Source organism: Neophocaena asiaeorientalis, unplaced genomic scaffold (genome assembly GCF_003031525.2).
Source record: "Neophocaena asiaeorientalis asiaeorientalis breed wild unplaced genomic scaffold, Neophocaena_asiaeorientalis_V1.1 scaffold357, whole genome shotgun sequence".
Classification (NCBI taxonomy): Eukaryota; Metazoa; Chordata; class Mammalia; order Artiodactyla; family Phocoenidae; genus Neophocaena; species Neophocaena asiaeorientalis.
The window spans coordinates 1,420,120-1,434,746 of record NW_020173270.1 but is presented as its reverse complement, the minus strand read 5'-3'; the positions used below and the strand labels follow the sequence as shown (position 1 = coordinate 1,434,746).

Sequence of the window (14,627 nt, the reverse complement as noted above, 5' to 3'; positions counted from 1 at the left end):
AAAAAAATAAATAAGAATAATAAAAATTTTTAAATTAAAAAATAAAAAAGAAAAGAATAAGCAAAAAGAGAAAAAAAGAGAAAAAAGATTTTTTTAAAAAAAGCATTTTTCCTTACCACTATATCTTTGGGTTCTAACAGTGTTTAGTGCTTGGGCTTGCAGCGGGGAAGAGCGACGGTTTGGCAAATGGGAAAACTAAGGCCCAGAGTTATCTAGACACAGTATTTCCACATTACCCCCAGCAATCAGGCTGAAGGAATTTGGGGACTGTGAGAATTTCTGGAGGAAGAATGAACAGCAAGTGCAAACGTCCTGAGGCAGGAAAAGTTTGGCCTCTTTGACTAACAGCAGAAGCTCAATACCTAAAATGGTTGAAGTGAATTGTGAAGGTTGGAGACCAGCAGGAGATAACATCAGAGAAGTAACAGAGTCAGATCATATGAGGCCATCTGGGCAACTGTAAGAATTTTGGGTTTTACTCTGAGTGCGGTGGGGAGCCCCTGAAGGGTTTTGAGCTACGTTATCTGATGTATATTTTTAAAAGATCTCTGTCTTGTGTGTGACTCCATGGAAGCAAATATAGAATTGGGGAGGACAATTAGAAAGTTAAGGCAATAATCCTGATGACAGATGAAGATGTCTGGACAAAGGTGGCAGGGGAGGTTGGAAGGAGTGGGACAGTGCTCTGATGCTAGAAATAAGGCAGAGCCGATGACTGTCTGCTGATGGATTTGTTGTGTAGTTTGGGGGCAAGGAGTCAAGAATGACTCTGAGGGACTTCCCTGGTGGTGCAGTGGTTAAGACTCTGTGATCCCAATGCAGGGGGCCCAGGTTCAATCCCTGGTCAGGGAATTAGGTCCCACATGCATGCTGCAACTAAGAGTTCACATGCCACAACTAAGGAGCCCGCCTGCCACAACTAAGACCTAGCGCAACCAAATAATAAAAGAAATATATAGATATTTTTTAAAAATGAGGATTTTTGTTTGTTCTGTATTGTCAAATAAAAATAATTCTGGACATTGGCAAGAGGAGACTTCATTCAAAATGGTTGTTGCAAGAGGGAGAACACTCCGACGAGATCTGCAAGCATCTTAACGAGTTAGGCAGAAAAAGGCTCTTCTTTTGTTGGGGGAGTTTCTCCCCAAGAAGCTCAGGGGATATCTTTGCATTTAAGGAGATGCAGTGTACATGGCTGACATTAGCTTTTGATTACTGAGGCATCTATTTCAAAGATACCGTTTCAGATAAATCTATTACCGGTTGCATAACACAGTTACTAGCTAAACAACCAGATAGAAACAAGGCTGCCCCATCCACGAAGGTCCTCTTTTAGCGATCCCTGGGCAACCTAGATAACTGATTGTTTAAGTGATCGCATTTTTCTCTTCCTGCCCCCTAGTTCCTGCTCTTATGTTTTAAATTCACCAATACAGAGTGAAACCTTAAAATACTTGTCACCCCACCCTCCACCCCAAGAAAGACAGAACCCAGGTCTGTGCTTCCTATCTCCTTCTATCTGAGACCTTAGGCATGCCCTCGTACCTTTTAGAACCTGTGACTAATAAACCTTGTTTTTTCAGGTTCCCTGTGGATTGTTGCTGAGGTGCTTCTTGAAATTCTCAGTGAAAAAAAAATTAGTAGCCAATCTAATAAAGAAATAGAGAATTTTATTCTAGCCAACCTGAGGATTATAACCTGGGAGACAGTCTTTCAGAAAGCTCTGAGGACTTTTCCACCAGCTACAGGTCAAAGCACAGTTAGATACATTTTTTTGAGAAAAAGGTTATACATCAAAGTGACATGCTGAGAGTTCACACAGTACAGATCTGCACGTACAAGGCAAATAGTTAGTCATTGTGACCTTTTACAAGATTAAGAAAGCAATGTTATCTCCCAAGGAGTTACCTTGCTGGTGCCAGGAGAAAATTGCTCTTTACAATCGGGCAGGTATTCTTGTGTCTTCTAAGGAGGTCTGGTTAATGTATAATGCAGAAGCACATTGTACACAAAGGAGAGGAGGTAGTGGCCCAAATGGGCAGAGAGAGAATCTTATGTTTAATTTTTTCTTGTCCAGCCTTAAAATAAATTTATTTCATCACAATCATAATAAGAAACCATAAGGGCCAGTCCAGCCACATAGCAGTGGCTCAGGTTGGGGAAATGTCTGTGGAGGCTCGCTGCATTTAGTCTGGGCCCAGGTGAGTGCTCCAGGCATCCCTAGCTGATAGCATCCTTGTCGATAGGCTGAGATAGACACAAAACAGGTATGGGGACTTCCCTGGTGGCGCAGTGGTTAAGAATCCGCCTGCCAATGCAGGGGTCACGGGTTCGATCCCTGGTCCGGGAAGATTCTCCATGCCGTGGAGCAACTAAGCCCTCAAGCCACAACTATTGAGCCCATGTGCCACAACTACTGAAGCCCGCGTGCCTAGAGCCCGTGCTCCGCAGTGACAGAAGCCACCGCAATGAGAAACCCGCACACCGCAACAAAGACTAGCCCCCGCTCGCCTCAACTGCAGAAAGCCAGCGTGCAAGCAACGAAGACCCAACACAGCCAAAAATATGTAAATAAATAAATTTATTTTTAAAAAATCAAAAAAAGTTTTTAAACAGGTATGCATCTACTTTAGTCTGAGTTAGGGCAGAAACTCCATTCCTCTGGCTCCCTGGGTCCGAGTGGGGGGAATTTCAGCTGAAGCAACAGTTCTGATCCCTCTCTGCACATACACGTGCACACACTTTATCTGAATAGTGGGTTTGGAAGAAGGAGCTGAGTTTGAACGGTTCACACCCTTTCTCTCTGCCTTTTGGAGTCTTCTGGGCCCCAGGCAGAGGGTATTTTGATCAGGCTGGGGCCATGCAGTAAGCATCTACAGGAGCCTTGTGGTTGACCAGCTCTGCCATGCCCGAGTAGGTCTGGCAATTTTAGGGGTGAAATATCAGAAAACCCACCAGGCTGCATAGTGGAGCCACGTGTTTCAGTCCTGCTTTTATGGGCCATGAAGCTGACGTTTTCATTGCTGATTCCTGTGACTGGTCTCAAACTCAGGAGGGAAATGAAGAGATGCCCATGATTGTTTTTTGTCCAAAGTCACAATAATAGACTGCCAACTAAAAATTGTCACTTGCCTTCTGGTTCTACAAGAATGAAGTCACTAGCCACTGCAGTGGCTGACCTTCAACTCCTGCAAGGAGTTCAGGGTGGAGATCAGGAATGAGGCACTCTGTGCTCTGGGAAAAACTGGCAGAACAGGTCTTCCGATAGTTAGATTTTTCAGAAGATTTTATCAGTCTGGTTTCTTCCATCTTCTCATATTTAGAAAAGCACTAAAATTATTAACGGAGACATCTGCCCCTTGCGACTAGCAGCAACCTTCTACCAAATGTGTGCTTGATTGCACGTATCCCCCTTCATTAAAGTCATATGTATACTGACCTCCTCCCCTACCTCTTGGGAGCAGTTCCTCAGAGCTATCTGAGAGGCTGTCTCCTGGGCTATAGTCCTCATTTTGTCCCTAATCAAACTTAACTCACAACTCTCACATTGTGCATTTTTTTTTCAGTCAACAAGACAAAGAAAGTTTTAGAAGACGATAAGCCAAACTTACAATGATTCCCTGCGGGCCAGAGATTAGAAATAGATTCAATTTCTGTAATGTTAAAATTATTTACAAGCAGGTATTATTTTCAACATCAGGAAAATTTCTTGTTAACCAGAAATTATATGTTTTTTAAGGCTCTTTTATAAAAAAATATTTATTTATTTGGCTGCACTGGGTCTTAGTTGCAGCATGCGGGATCTTTAGTTGTAGCATGTGAGATCTTTAGTTCCCTGACCAGGGATCGAACGCGGGCCCCCTGCTTTGGGACTGCGGAGTCTTAACCACTGGACCACCAGGGAAGTCCCAAGGCTTATTTTATACTTTGCTTTTTTAACTGAAGCATAGTTGATTTACAATGTTGTGTTAATTTCTTCTCAAGAATTATATGTTTAAACGCAAATAACCATCCATCAGTGAATGGATAACAAATTGTCTCTAGTCATATGATGGAATACTACTCAGGAACAAATTTTTTTCTTAAGTTTTTTGGTTTTTATTTTTTTGGTCACGCTGCAGGGCATGCGGGATCTTAGTTCCCCCGACCACCAGGGATCAAACAGGGGCCCCCTACAGTGGAAGCATGGAGTCCTAACCACTGGACTGCCCGGGAATTCCTGGGAACAAATTTTTGATCCCTGCAACAGTCTGGATAAATCTCAAAATTATTATGCTGGGTGAAAGAAACAAGACCCCTCCCATACACACAGAGAAAATAACACACTATATGATTCCATTTATATAATATTCTAGGAAAAGCAAAATAATCTATAGTGATGGAAAGATCAGTGGTCCTGGGGACAGGAACGGAGGGAGGGTTATGAGGGGCCACAAGGAAACTTTTGGGGGTGATGGAAATGTTTGTTATTTTGATTGTAGTGGTGGTTTTATGAGTTTACACATGTCAAAAGTCATCAAATTACTTAAACATGTGGTTTGTTATACATTAATGCCTCAATAAACTAAAAAAGTTTTTTTGTCTAATGGAGCACAGTTACTGGGCCATCCTTTCACATAATGTTCCATGTCAACAAAGCAAATTCACATAATGGTTAAGATCATGGAATAAGATTACTCAAGTTTTGCTACGTCATTAGCTGTATGGCTTTGGGCAACTTAACTTCTCTGTGTCTCAGTTTCCTCCTCTGTGCCTTTCTCACTGGGCTGCTGATAGTACATGAAGGACTGAGCACAGTACCTGACATGCAATAAGCAAGCACTTGATAAATGATACCTTACCTTCATGGGATGGTGTATTTTTTGTTTGTTTTGTTTTGGGGGGTTATTTTTTGGCCATGCTGCGTGGCTTGTGGGATTTTAGTTCCCCGACCAGGGATTGAACCCCAGACACTTGGCAGTGAGAGCTCAGATCCTAACCACTGGACAGCCAGGGAATTCCCATGGAAGGGTGTATATTAATCATGTTTTTTATTTTCTACATTTTATGATGCTTTGACATCTTAGGTCTTGCAAACCTGGGGAAAGACCGCCCCTCCCAGGGTTAGCTAGTTCCTAGAGATAGCAAACCACATGCCTGGGAGCCCGCTTCTCATATGCAAACCAGCCAATCCGATCACCTCCTTTATCTAACCCTGGGACCCTAAACCAATATTCCCTCTGCCCTAAATCACCCCAGGACCATGTAGCATGCAACTAGGGACCACCCCTAGAACCTAGAACCCACTGAAATTATTTATTTAAATGCCTTTTAAAACATATTTATTTATTTATATATATATAGATTTAATTGTTGGCTGCATTGGATCTTAGTTGCAGCACGCAGGATCTTTCTTGCAGCATGCGGGATCTTTTGTTGTGGCACATGGTCTTCTCTCCCTAGTTTCAGCCTGCCGGCTCAGTTGTGATCCCACGGCATGTGGGATCTTAGTTCCCCGACCAGGGATCAAACCCACGTCCCCTGCATTGGAAGGCGGATTCTTAACCACTGGACCACCAGGGAAGTCCCCCACTGAAATTATTTAAACCATCCAATTCTTAGCTTGCTCTGCTGGCCTCCCCTGCCTCTCCCATTCCTTCCAGCAAAAACTATAACAGAGGCTCTGGCCCATGCTTTTCCCTCGCTCTTGCTGACCAGTCCTGGCGCGCCCCCGTGTGGCCGTGCTTGGCATGGCATGCCCCTGCTCTTGGGAATTGTAGTAATAAGCCCTTCTTTAAAGGACAGTTGTTAGAGGATGGAGAGAATGAAGAGACCACCGAAATAAGAAAGCATCTTGAGACCGAAAAACAAGGCAGGCAGCTCCATATAATCAATGGCTCAGTTTATTAGAGGGTAACTTGCTCACAGGGTGGGATCAATTGGACAGCGATCCGGAAGCATCCACAGCCTCACTCCACACCCCCGAGGGGCCATTTGGACAATTTATAGTTAACCCAGGGGATGGGGGAATGTGCTTGGAAACAGGATGTGCGTTCCTAAGTCAAGATTTATAAATGGGTAACTAGTCTCATGGGTGCCGGGAATACATCAGCAGTGAAAGTTTTCATCATTGTTTGGGGCCTAACAGAGCATAGAGGCCACCTGAACCTAATGATTATGAAACAGTATTAACTACAAAGCCCTTGACGACAGAGAAGCCATTTACTGTACAGTACAGTCTTGCATAGGGTCAGCGGAAGGACAGGAGGAATAGGGCCCAAGATGGTGTCAGTTATGCTAATGGCCATACAACCGCTGTCTCCACGTCTATCACCTCACTATACGTGATTAAAACAAGTTCCAGGTACATTGTCTTGTTTTATTTTGGTGGGGGTGAATTAGAAAAAAAATAGCTTTATTGCTTTGCCAGGCAAAGGGGGCCACAGCAGGCTAATGTCCTCAAAACTGTGTGTCCCGACCTGGAGTGGGGTAGTGAGGAGTTTTATAGTAATGGTTCAAAGAGGAGGGCGTGATCAGCTCGTGGACATTCTTCTGATTTGTTGGTTGTGAGGTAGGTGGGAGTCAGCATCATTAACCTTCTGGTTCTAACCGTTCTGGGGTCTAAATGCTTGTGGGCACCATACCGTTAGTTAACTTCTCCCACCTGGTGGAGGTTTCAGTACCTGCAAAACAGCTTGAAGATATTATGTATATCCCTTGGTGGGGGGGGGGAGTACCAGGACCCTGTCCCAAGGCTGCACTATTGTCCAGGTACATTTTAAAACAGATGACAGGGACTTCCCTGGAGGTCCAGTGGTTGACACTCCACGCTTCCACTGCAGGGGGCATGGGTTTGATCCCTGGCTGGGGAACTAAGATCCCGCATGCTGTGCGGCGTGGCCAAAAAAAAAAAATGTATATACATATGTATAACTGAGTCACGAGTCACTTTGCTGTACAGCAGAAATTAACACAACATTGTAAATCAACTAGACTTCAAAAAAAAATTAACGCTCATTTCATGGGTGGGCACTTAGGATCACTATCAGTCTGCCACCTGCATCTTTCAAGTGGTTCAGACTCAAAGGGCAGGAAAAGGAGTTGCTGCCTTTTGAACCCCTAAATCCAAAGCCACCTGTGAGGCCCTTCTAACCTCTCCCCATCATCTCTCTGACTTCACTCTTGATTGCTCACCCCGTTCCCTCGGCCACTCGGACCTTCTTCCCATCCCTGGAAATTGCCAAGCTCACTCCCATCTCAAGTCTTTGCCTTTTCTGTCTTCCCCAGCCCTTCCTGGGGCTGGTTCCTCACCTCTCAGCTCTCGGCTCAGAGAGGCCCACCCTGCCCACTCAACCAAACACGTGTGCCTCCATCACGTGGCCCTGGTTTATTGTCTCAGAGTCTCTGAAACTGTTCCATGCGTGTGTTCACCTGTTTATCATCCTGTCTTCTTCCTTGTCTGTTTTGTTCACTGCTGTGGTCCGTGCCTAAAACCATGCTTGCCAGAGAGCGGAGGCTGAAGGCACATTTGTTGAATGAATAAACCAAATTCTTTTTTGAAAAACGTGATTATCTTTCTTTAATAGCAAAATAATATATATTGCGCAAAACTTGGAAAATACAGAATACAAAATACTGAAAGGACAACTTAGAACCTTTATTAACATTTCGATCATCAAAGCATGAGTTGTATCTGCCCTTCTCTCCGTGTCTCCTGCGTGCACGTAGGACTATCAGTGGTGTGTCGGCGTGTCAGTGGTGTGTCAATGTGCTGGTGCACATGCGTTGACAGCCCTTCCAGGCTTCCTAAGGGGCCTTGACCCCTCAGGTCTCCCTAACTCCTAACCCACGCTTCCACATCTGTCCTGTTCCTGAGAATGGCTATTCATCCAGGACCTTCTCGGGCCTCAGGGCTGGTAAAGAGTAAGGCTTTGCAACATAACCGAGAGGTAGCTATGGTCTTCCTCATTTCTGGAGGTGAGGACAGGGCCTCCGAGAGGCTGGCTGATGTCACAGAGGCCACACAGCTGGCAAACCACGATTCTAATGATCTGGAGGAGCCAAGGCTTAGGCTCTCTCTACCTGTGGCCTTCATAGCTCTCCAGCCGGATTACCTGCCATGGTAAGGTGCTGCTCAGAGGGTCTGGGACTCATTAATAAAAGCTGAGAGGGGTCTCAGGCTCGGCTGGTGCAGTCACATCCACCAGTCCATGGACTCCTTGGGGCAGGCCCTGACAATGACCATACAGTGGGGTAGCCCCTTAGACAGGATCCTCTCCGCCTCCTGACCCTCCCAGCCCAGCCCCTGCAGCTCAAGGACCCTGAGCTTGGGCATGGTGAGGCAGGAGGAGAGGATTTCATGCGGGGAAGGCATTTCTGGGGTGATGAGCGGCCCCAGCAGGCACAGACTCTCCAGGGCCGGCATGCCCTCCAGGACCGACAGGCCAGGGGCCGAGAGGCCCCGCACGGTCAGCCGGATCTTCCGCACATCTCGGAGGTGGCGGCTGATGGCCAGGAGGGTGCTGTCGGCCGAGAGGGTGCAGCCCAGCACCTCCAGCCTCTGCAGGTAGCTCAGCTCCTGCAGGCCCATATCCAGCCCGGTCTCGGTCACCCGGTAGGTGCCGCCCAGCACCAGCGAGCGCAGCGCGCGGAAGCGCGTCAGGCCCTGCAGGTGCTCGTCACGGAAGGCGGGGACACGGTCCAGCACGATGCACTCAAGCAGGGGCAGCACGGTGGGGTCCTGCTCCTTGAGGAGCCAGGCCATGGAGATCTCACAGCTGTGCAGCTCCAGGGTCTTCAGGGTGCAGGGCAGGCTGGTGATGGGCACCATGCTCAGGTTGGCCACGTGCAGGCAGAGGCGCTTGAGGTTGGGGCACTTCTGGCCCAGGGCCCTCATCAGGGCGGGGGACAGCTGGGGAGCCTGGGAGCCCGAGAACAGGTAGCCGCCCATCCGCAGGGAATGGAGCCGAGATGCCATGTACCGGCGAAGGAGGTGCCACATGACCTTAGGCCGCATCTGTAAGAACCAGAAATGGGGTGGGGGGGGGCTGTGACTGGGGGAGAGATGTGGGGCATCTTCCAAGGCCCCCACCTGCCTGGAGACAGGCAGTCCCCAGCTGGGGCTCTGATGTTCCCTGGGAATTCTGTCCTTCCCTCACAGCCTCAGCAACCAGATACCTCCCCAGGGGCAACAGGATGATTTAATCTGTTTTGACCTCTAGGTTGGAACAAAAGCAGTGGCGATAAGAGACCTTAACAGATCTGTCTCTAGCAAGAGAGTGGATTCTCGCTATCTTCTGCAGTAAGCAAGAAAGTAAATCCACCTGGCAATATTTTTATCCCTTTCTTAATGACTACCTCCTTGTAGAAATAAGCAATACAAAATAAAACTGAAAAAGGCTAAAACTGCCCAGGGTAAATTAGATCTAGGTTAAAAGAAAAAAATAAAAATCACAGCTTGGTAATAGTGAAAGCTGCAAAAATTAACCCTGGGAAGTTAGACTTAGTAGAAAACAAACAAACTATAACTAACTGGTACCCTGTGCATTTCATTATATGCACATTTTAGCTTCAAAAAAAAAAAAGGACAGAAAAAAGAAATTGTAGGGACTTCGCTGGTGGCGCAGTGGTTAAGAATTCGCCTGCCAATGCAGGGGACAAGGGTTCGAGCCCTGGTCCAGGAAGATCCCACATGCCGCAGAGCAACTAAGCCTGTGCGCCACAACTACTGAGCCTGCGCTCTAGAGCCCGCGAGCCACACTGAGCCTGCGTGCCACAACTACTGAAGCCTGCGTGCCTAGAGCCCGTGCTCTGCAACAAGAGAAGCCACCGCAATGAGAAGCCCACGCACCGCAACGAAGAGTAGCCCCCGCTCTCCACAACTACGACGAAGACCCAACGCAACCATAAATAAATAAAATTAAAAAGAAACTGCATACCATAAAATCTGTTAACGAGTTTTTTTTTTTGTAAATATGACTTTTTTATTAGCAAAATCCACGACCAGGCAAGAGGATATTTTGCTGCCTCTCAGTTACACCTTTTCTGTTGGGTTCTTGGTATCCCTAATCCTTTTATTCCTAAATTCTTTTTTAAAATTTTTTATTGAAATATAGTTGATTTACTATCTTGGGTTAGTTTCAGTGTACAGCAAAGTGATTCAGAATATATATATATATATTCTTTTTTTACATTGTCTTCCATTTTAGGTTATTACAAGATTTTTAGTATAGTTCCCTGTGCTATACTGTAGGTCCTTGTTGGTTATCTATTTTATATACAGTGGTATGTATATTTTAATCCCAAACTCCTAATTTATCCCTTCTCCCTGTTGACTACTCTTGACAGAGGAATCAAATCTTCCTGATAAAATTTGGAGCTGCAAGTTTGGGCCGAGGGAAAGGGACTCACTAGAAATATTGCCCACTAAAAGGGAACTCACAAAAGTAGAAGCGACCGTTGGCAAAATTTTAAATGGCACGAAGCCAGAGGTTGAATCCCTTTTACTTGTAAAAGGACAAAATTAGAAAATCCTTTAAGTTTCATAATATCAAACACTGGCCAGGATGTGGAGAAGCAGTTCTCAGGTCCTGCTGGTGGCACTTGGTCTGGTTACTTTGGAATGCGATCTGGTGGGTTTTACTGAAATGTAAAATGTGGGCACCCACTGGCACCTGTTTTGTTTTTAATATGGGAGCAGGAATTCCCTGGCGGTCCAGTGGTTAGGACTCCGCACTTTCACTACCGAGGGCCTGGGTTTGAGCCCTGGTCAGGGAACTAAGATCCCACACAAAAAAAAGGTGGGGGGGGGGGAGCATCTGCTGCTTCTCTGGGAAAGAACAAGGTGACCTGGGTGACAGAAGTAGGGAGACCTTATTTTCCAATTTTTATTATTTTGTACCTTTTGAATCCTGTGTATATCTTTTTTGTGCCGCCCCCTCATATTATTTTTTAAAACTAATTTTTCAGTTTGTTTAAATGCACATACTGCCTGACCTAGCAAGACCTCTTTTGTGGAATTTACCCTACAGAAACATTGGTTTCTGACATCGTGGTTTTAACAGCAAAAACCAAATGTCCACTGATAAGATAACAGCCATGTAGGTAGTAACTAAGAACAAAGTAGATCCAGAGATATGAACCCTGGTAACTCCTCAAAACATGCAGGAAAGAGTGGCAAAATGATACTTTAAAGGTTAAAGAAAAAAGAAACAATACTATATATTTTATATGGGTACAATTATTCCAACCATAATGGCTAACTTGTATTGAGTACCTACTGTTTGCCAGGTGCAGTGATGAGCAGTGAACTAGAAAGCTCACACAGTACCTGGTTGTGTAGCAGGTACCTCTGGAAAAATGCAGTGGCCAGAATCTTGTTGCAAGAGTACAGCTATGATTCAACACAGCCTGACTCCAAAGGCCAATCTTGCTCTTGTAACCACTTTACTTTCCTTCCCTTATACAGGCCCAAGGGTATAAAGGCATAGAAGATAGGATAGAAGGAAATATTCCACACTTATAATAGTGGTTACTCTGGGGAAGGGTTGAAGATACCAGGGGATGACTGTCAAGTATTGCCACAGATGACTTAGCTTCATCTGTGGCAATACTTCAATGTTTTTTTGTTTTAATTTAGATATAATTGACATATTATATTAGTTTCAGGTGTACACACAATGGTTCGATATTTGTATATCTTGTGAAATGATCACCACATAAGTCTAGTTAACATCCATCACCACACATAGTTATACTACTTCAACATTTTTACAAGAATTATTCATGACTTGTGTGATTTTTAAAAATTAAACCTCAAAAAGAGAAACGCAAAACAAATGTTCTAGTTAATCTCTATTACGTATGCTAAAGCATTTAGGGATGAAGTGGACTCTTGTCTGCAACTTATTTTGAAGTGTATTTAAAAAATAAAATGGATTGATGGATGGAAAGAGGGATGGATGGATCGGTCAACAGGGGTTAAAACAAATGTAGTTAAATACTAATAGTGGGCAACTTCGTGTTCTCTGTACTATTCTTTCAATTTTTATATATGTTTGAAATTTCTCATAATAAAATGGCAGAAAAAATAACTAAGAACTACATTATTATGTAATGTGTTAGTTTTTTAGTACAGAAAAAATAACCATTTTTAAAGGTGATTTCAATAAAAATAATTTCTATACAAGGCCACAATTCCTTATCCAAAACTCCTGGAGACAGATGGGTTTCAGAATTCAGAATTAATGTGGTACAAATACCATATATAATACCATCAGAAGGGTCAAGGTTAGCACCTTGTTATCAGATTAATATTTTTCAGTATAACATGACTTTTATTCCAAGTGGGATAAGGAAAAGGACATTGATAGTCTCACACCAGTTCACATCAGGTGTTGCCACCAAATGAATTTGTGCCGAGCTTACAAAAAACCTTTTCACTTTTCTGGCTTTCTGATTTTGGAATTGCAGATGAAGAACTGAAAGTGAGAAAATATAAAGGATCCTACCTCTCAGAAATTGTACTTCTAGGTTTCAGAGTAACTGGTACCTGGATGCAAGAAGACAGACACAAGGACATTCTTGTGGAACAAGAAGCAACAGCATTAGTAACACCTTGAAAGTTGTTAGAAATTTGGAACCTGGGGCCCCCACTCCAGGCCCCTGAATCAGAGTCTGCATTTTAACAAGATCCCCATAGGTGATTCATATGCACAGTAAAATCTGAGACACTGCCTTATAAAGCGGTTCACAACAGTAGAAAGTTGGAAATAAGCTAACCATCTGTCAACAGGAAAACAGATAAACAAATTGTGGTATATTCATTTAACAGCAGTTAAAAGGAATGAATTAGATTTACAAGTGCTGATTAGAATAAATCTCAAAAGCGATGTGTGAATAAAGCTGGTTATATAAGTAAAACAGCATTTAACTATCTAAAGAGTAGAGCAGCATTATCTAAATTTTAGAAATACGTTAACAATATCGTGTATTGCTTACAGGCACACACATAAGAAGTAAATAAAAACGCGAAGGGATACAAATCCACTTTATGATAGTGGTTACCTCTGAGGAGGGTTTCAAAAGTGCAAGAGATATACCTAAAAATGTTGTATGCATATGTGTATATATAAACATTTGTATGTGTGTTTCACAAGATCAGCAGTAAATAAGGCCAAAGGTTAAAAAAGGTTAAATCTAGGTAGGGGGGGAAATAGTTTCAGATATTATCCTCTGTACATTTCTACATATATTTGAAATAGTTCATAATAAAAAGAAAAAAATAAAATGCAAATGGAAGAAAGTGGAAATGGTTTGCCTGCACCACTCAGGAGATTAATTCTGGAAATAAGTTGACTATGGAAAATGATTTCTCCGTGAAAAGTCATCAATAAGCCCTTTCCCTGCACGACTTTGGTAACACCCATTCTGGAGGTGGGGAAACTGAGGCCTGGAGGTCACAGTGGAGCAAATAACTGACGCGGCCGGGATGCACCCGGAACAGCCTCGCTCGAAACACAGGGTTGGAGGCGTGGTCCTCGAGGTCGGGCCAGCCCGACCTTGGCCCAGACCTGCCCGGCCAGCCCCGCATACCGTGTAGAGCGTCAGGTCGACATGTCGCCACAGCCACCGGTCGTCCACCAGCCTCTTCCAGCGGTGACAGACCCTGGGGAAGGGGACCCGCCGTTAGAACGTCCCGGCCCCGCGGGGACCAGATATCCATCTCCTGGTGCACCACCCCCGCCCGGCCCTTCCCTCGCGCGGGGCGGGGCCGCACCTGGAGATGCGGATCCTGTCCCGAACCGGGAGGTAAGAGAAGATCTCCAACAGGACAGAGTCCGGCAAGTCCGCAAAAGTCGCCATGATCCCGCCGACACGCACTTCCGCTTCCGACGAAAGGGACTCGTTGACTCGCCTTGGAAGCCCCTAAGAGACGGCAGGAAGTGAGGGTGCCGGCAGGGAGGTGGTCGTGGCTTCCGGTAGCCGGCAGAGTTCTGGCTTTCCTCTTGCGGGGACGTGTTTGGGCCCTGGAGCCAGACCAGCACGGGATCTGAACGCGGCACCGAAGATGGGGTTAGGGACTAGGACCAATCCCGGAAGGCGTGGCTAGGGCGATGACGATACCCGGGGGCGGGGTTAAGGGCGGGAACGAGACTCGGGGGGCGTGCCTGGGGATGACCACGCCCTTAAGGCGTGGCTAGAGCGGTGACGAGGCCCGGGGGCGGGGTTAAGGGCGGGAACGAGACTGGGTGAAAGCATGGCTGGGGCGGTCACGAGCCCTAAAGGGAAGGATTGAGGGCGGAACCAAGAGCGGAGGACAAGGCGGAGAGTTCCAGAACAAATTTGTAGAAGTGAAATAGCTTGTTAAAAGGCGTGTTGAATTTTTCGCTTTTATTGATGGCGGCAAATTGTTCTCCACAGAGCCTGAACTGACACTCCCTCCAGATATATATCACTTTTTTTTTCTAAATATATCACTCACTTTTAAAGTTGCAATTCATAAGGGCAGTGAAATTTATTCAAACATTCCCGTATTGATGAGTATTCACGTTGCTTCCAGTTCTATCACCGCAGTATCGGCGCTAAACATTCTCTTTATATATGTATGTACATGCATATGTGTGTGTTCACACACACACATACATATG

At 45.1% G+C, this 14,627-nt stretch overlaps 1 protein-coding gene across 2 annotated transcripts; it reads right to left on the bottom strand.

Moving 5' to 3' along the window:
• Nucleotides 1-7,531: 7,531 nt before the first annotated feature.
• FBXL12 (F-box and leucine rich repeat protein 12) lies at nucleotides 7,532-14,087 on the bottom strand. Of its 2 annotated transcripts, XM_024745952.1 has the most exons (4): nucleotides 13,757-13,806; nucleotides 13,573-13,645; nucleotides 12,489-12,529; nucleotides 7,540-8,995 (listed from the first exon to the last, which is right to left on the bottom strand). In XM_024745952.1, exon 4 carries the CDS (start codon nucleotides 8,993-8,995, stop codon nucleotides 8,174-8,176), a length of 822 nt encoding a protein of 273 aa, XP_024601720.1. In that variant the 5' UTR covers nucleotides 12,489-12,529; nucleotides 13,573-13,645; nucleotides 13,757-13,806; the 3' UTR covers nucleotides 7,540-8,173. The 2 variants fall into 2 exon arrangements, with proteins under 2 accessions (XP_024601719.1, XP_024601720.1); XM_024745951.1 differs by lacking the exon at nucleotides 12,489-12,529 and having other exon boundaries at nucleotides 7,532-8,995; nucleotides 13,757-14,087.
• Between the last annotated feature and the right edge of the window lie 540 nt (nucleotides 14,088-14,627).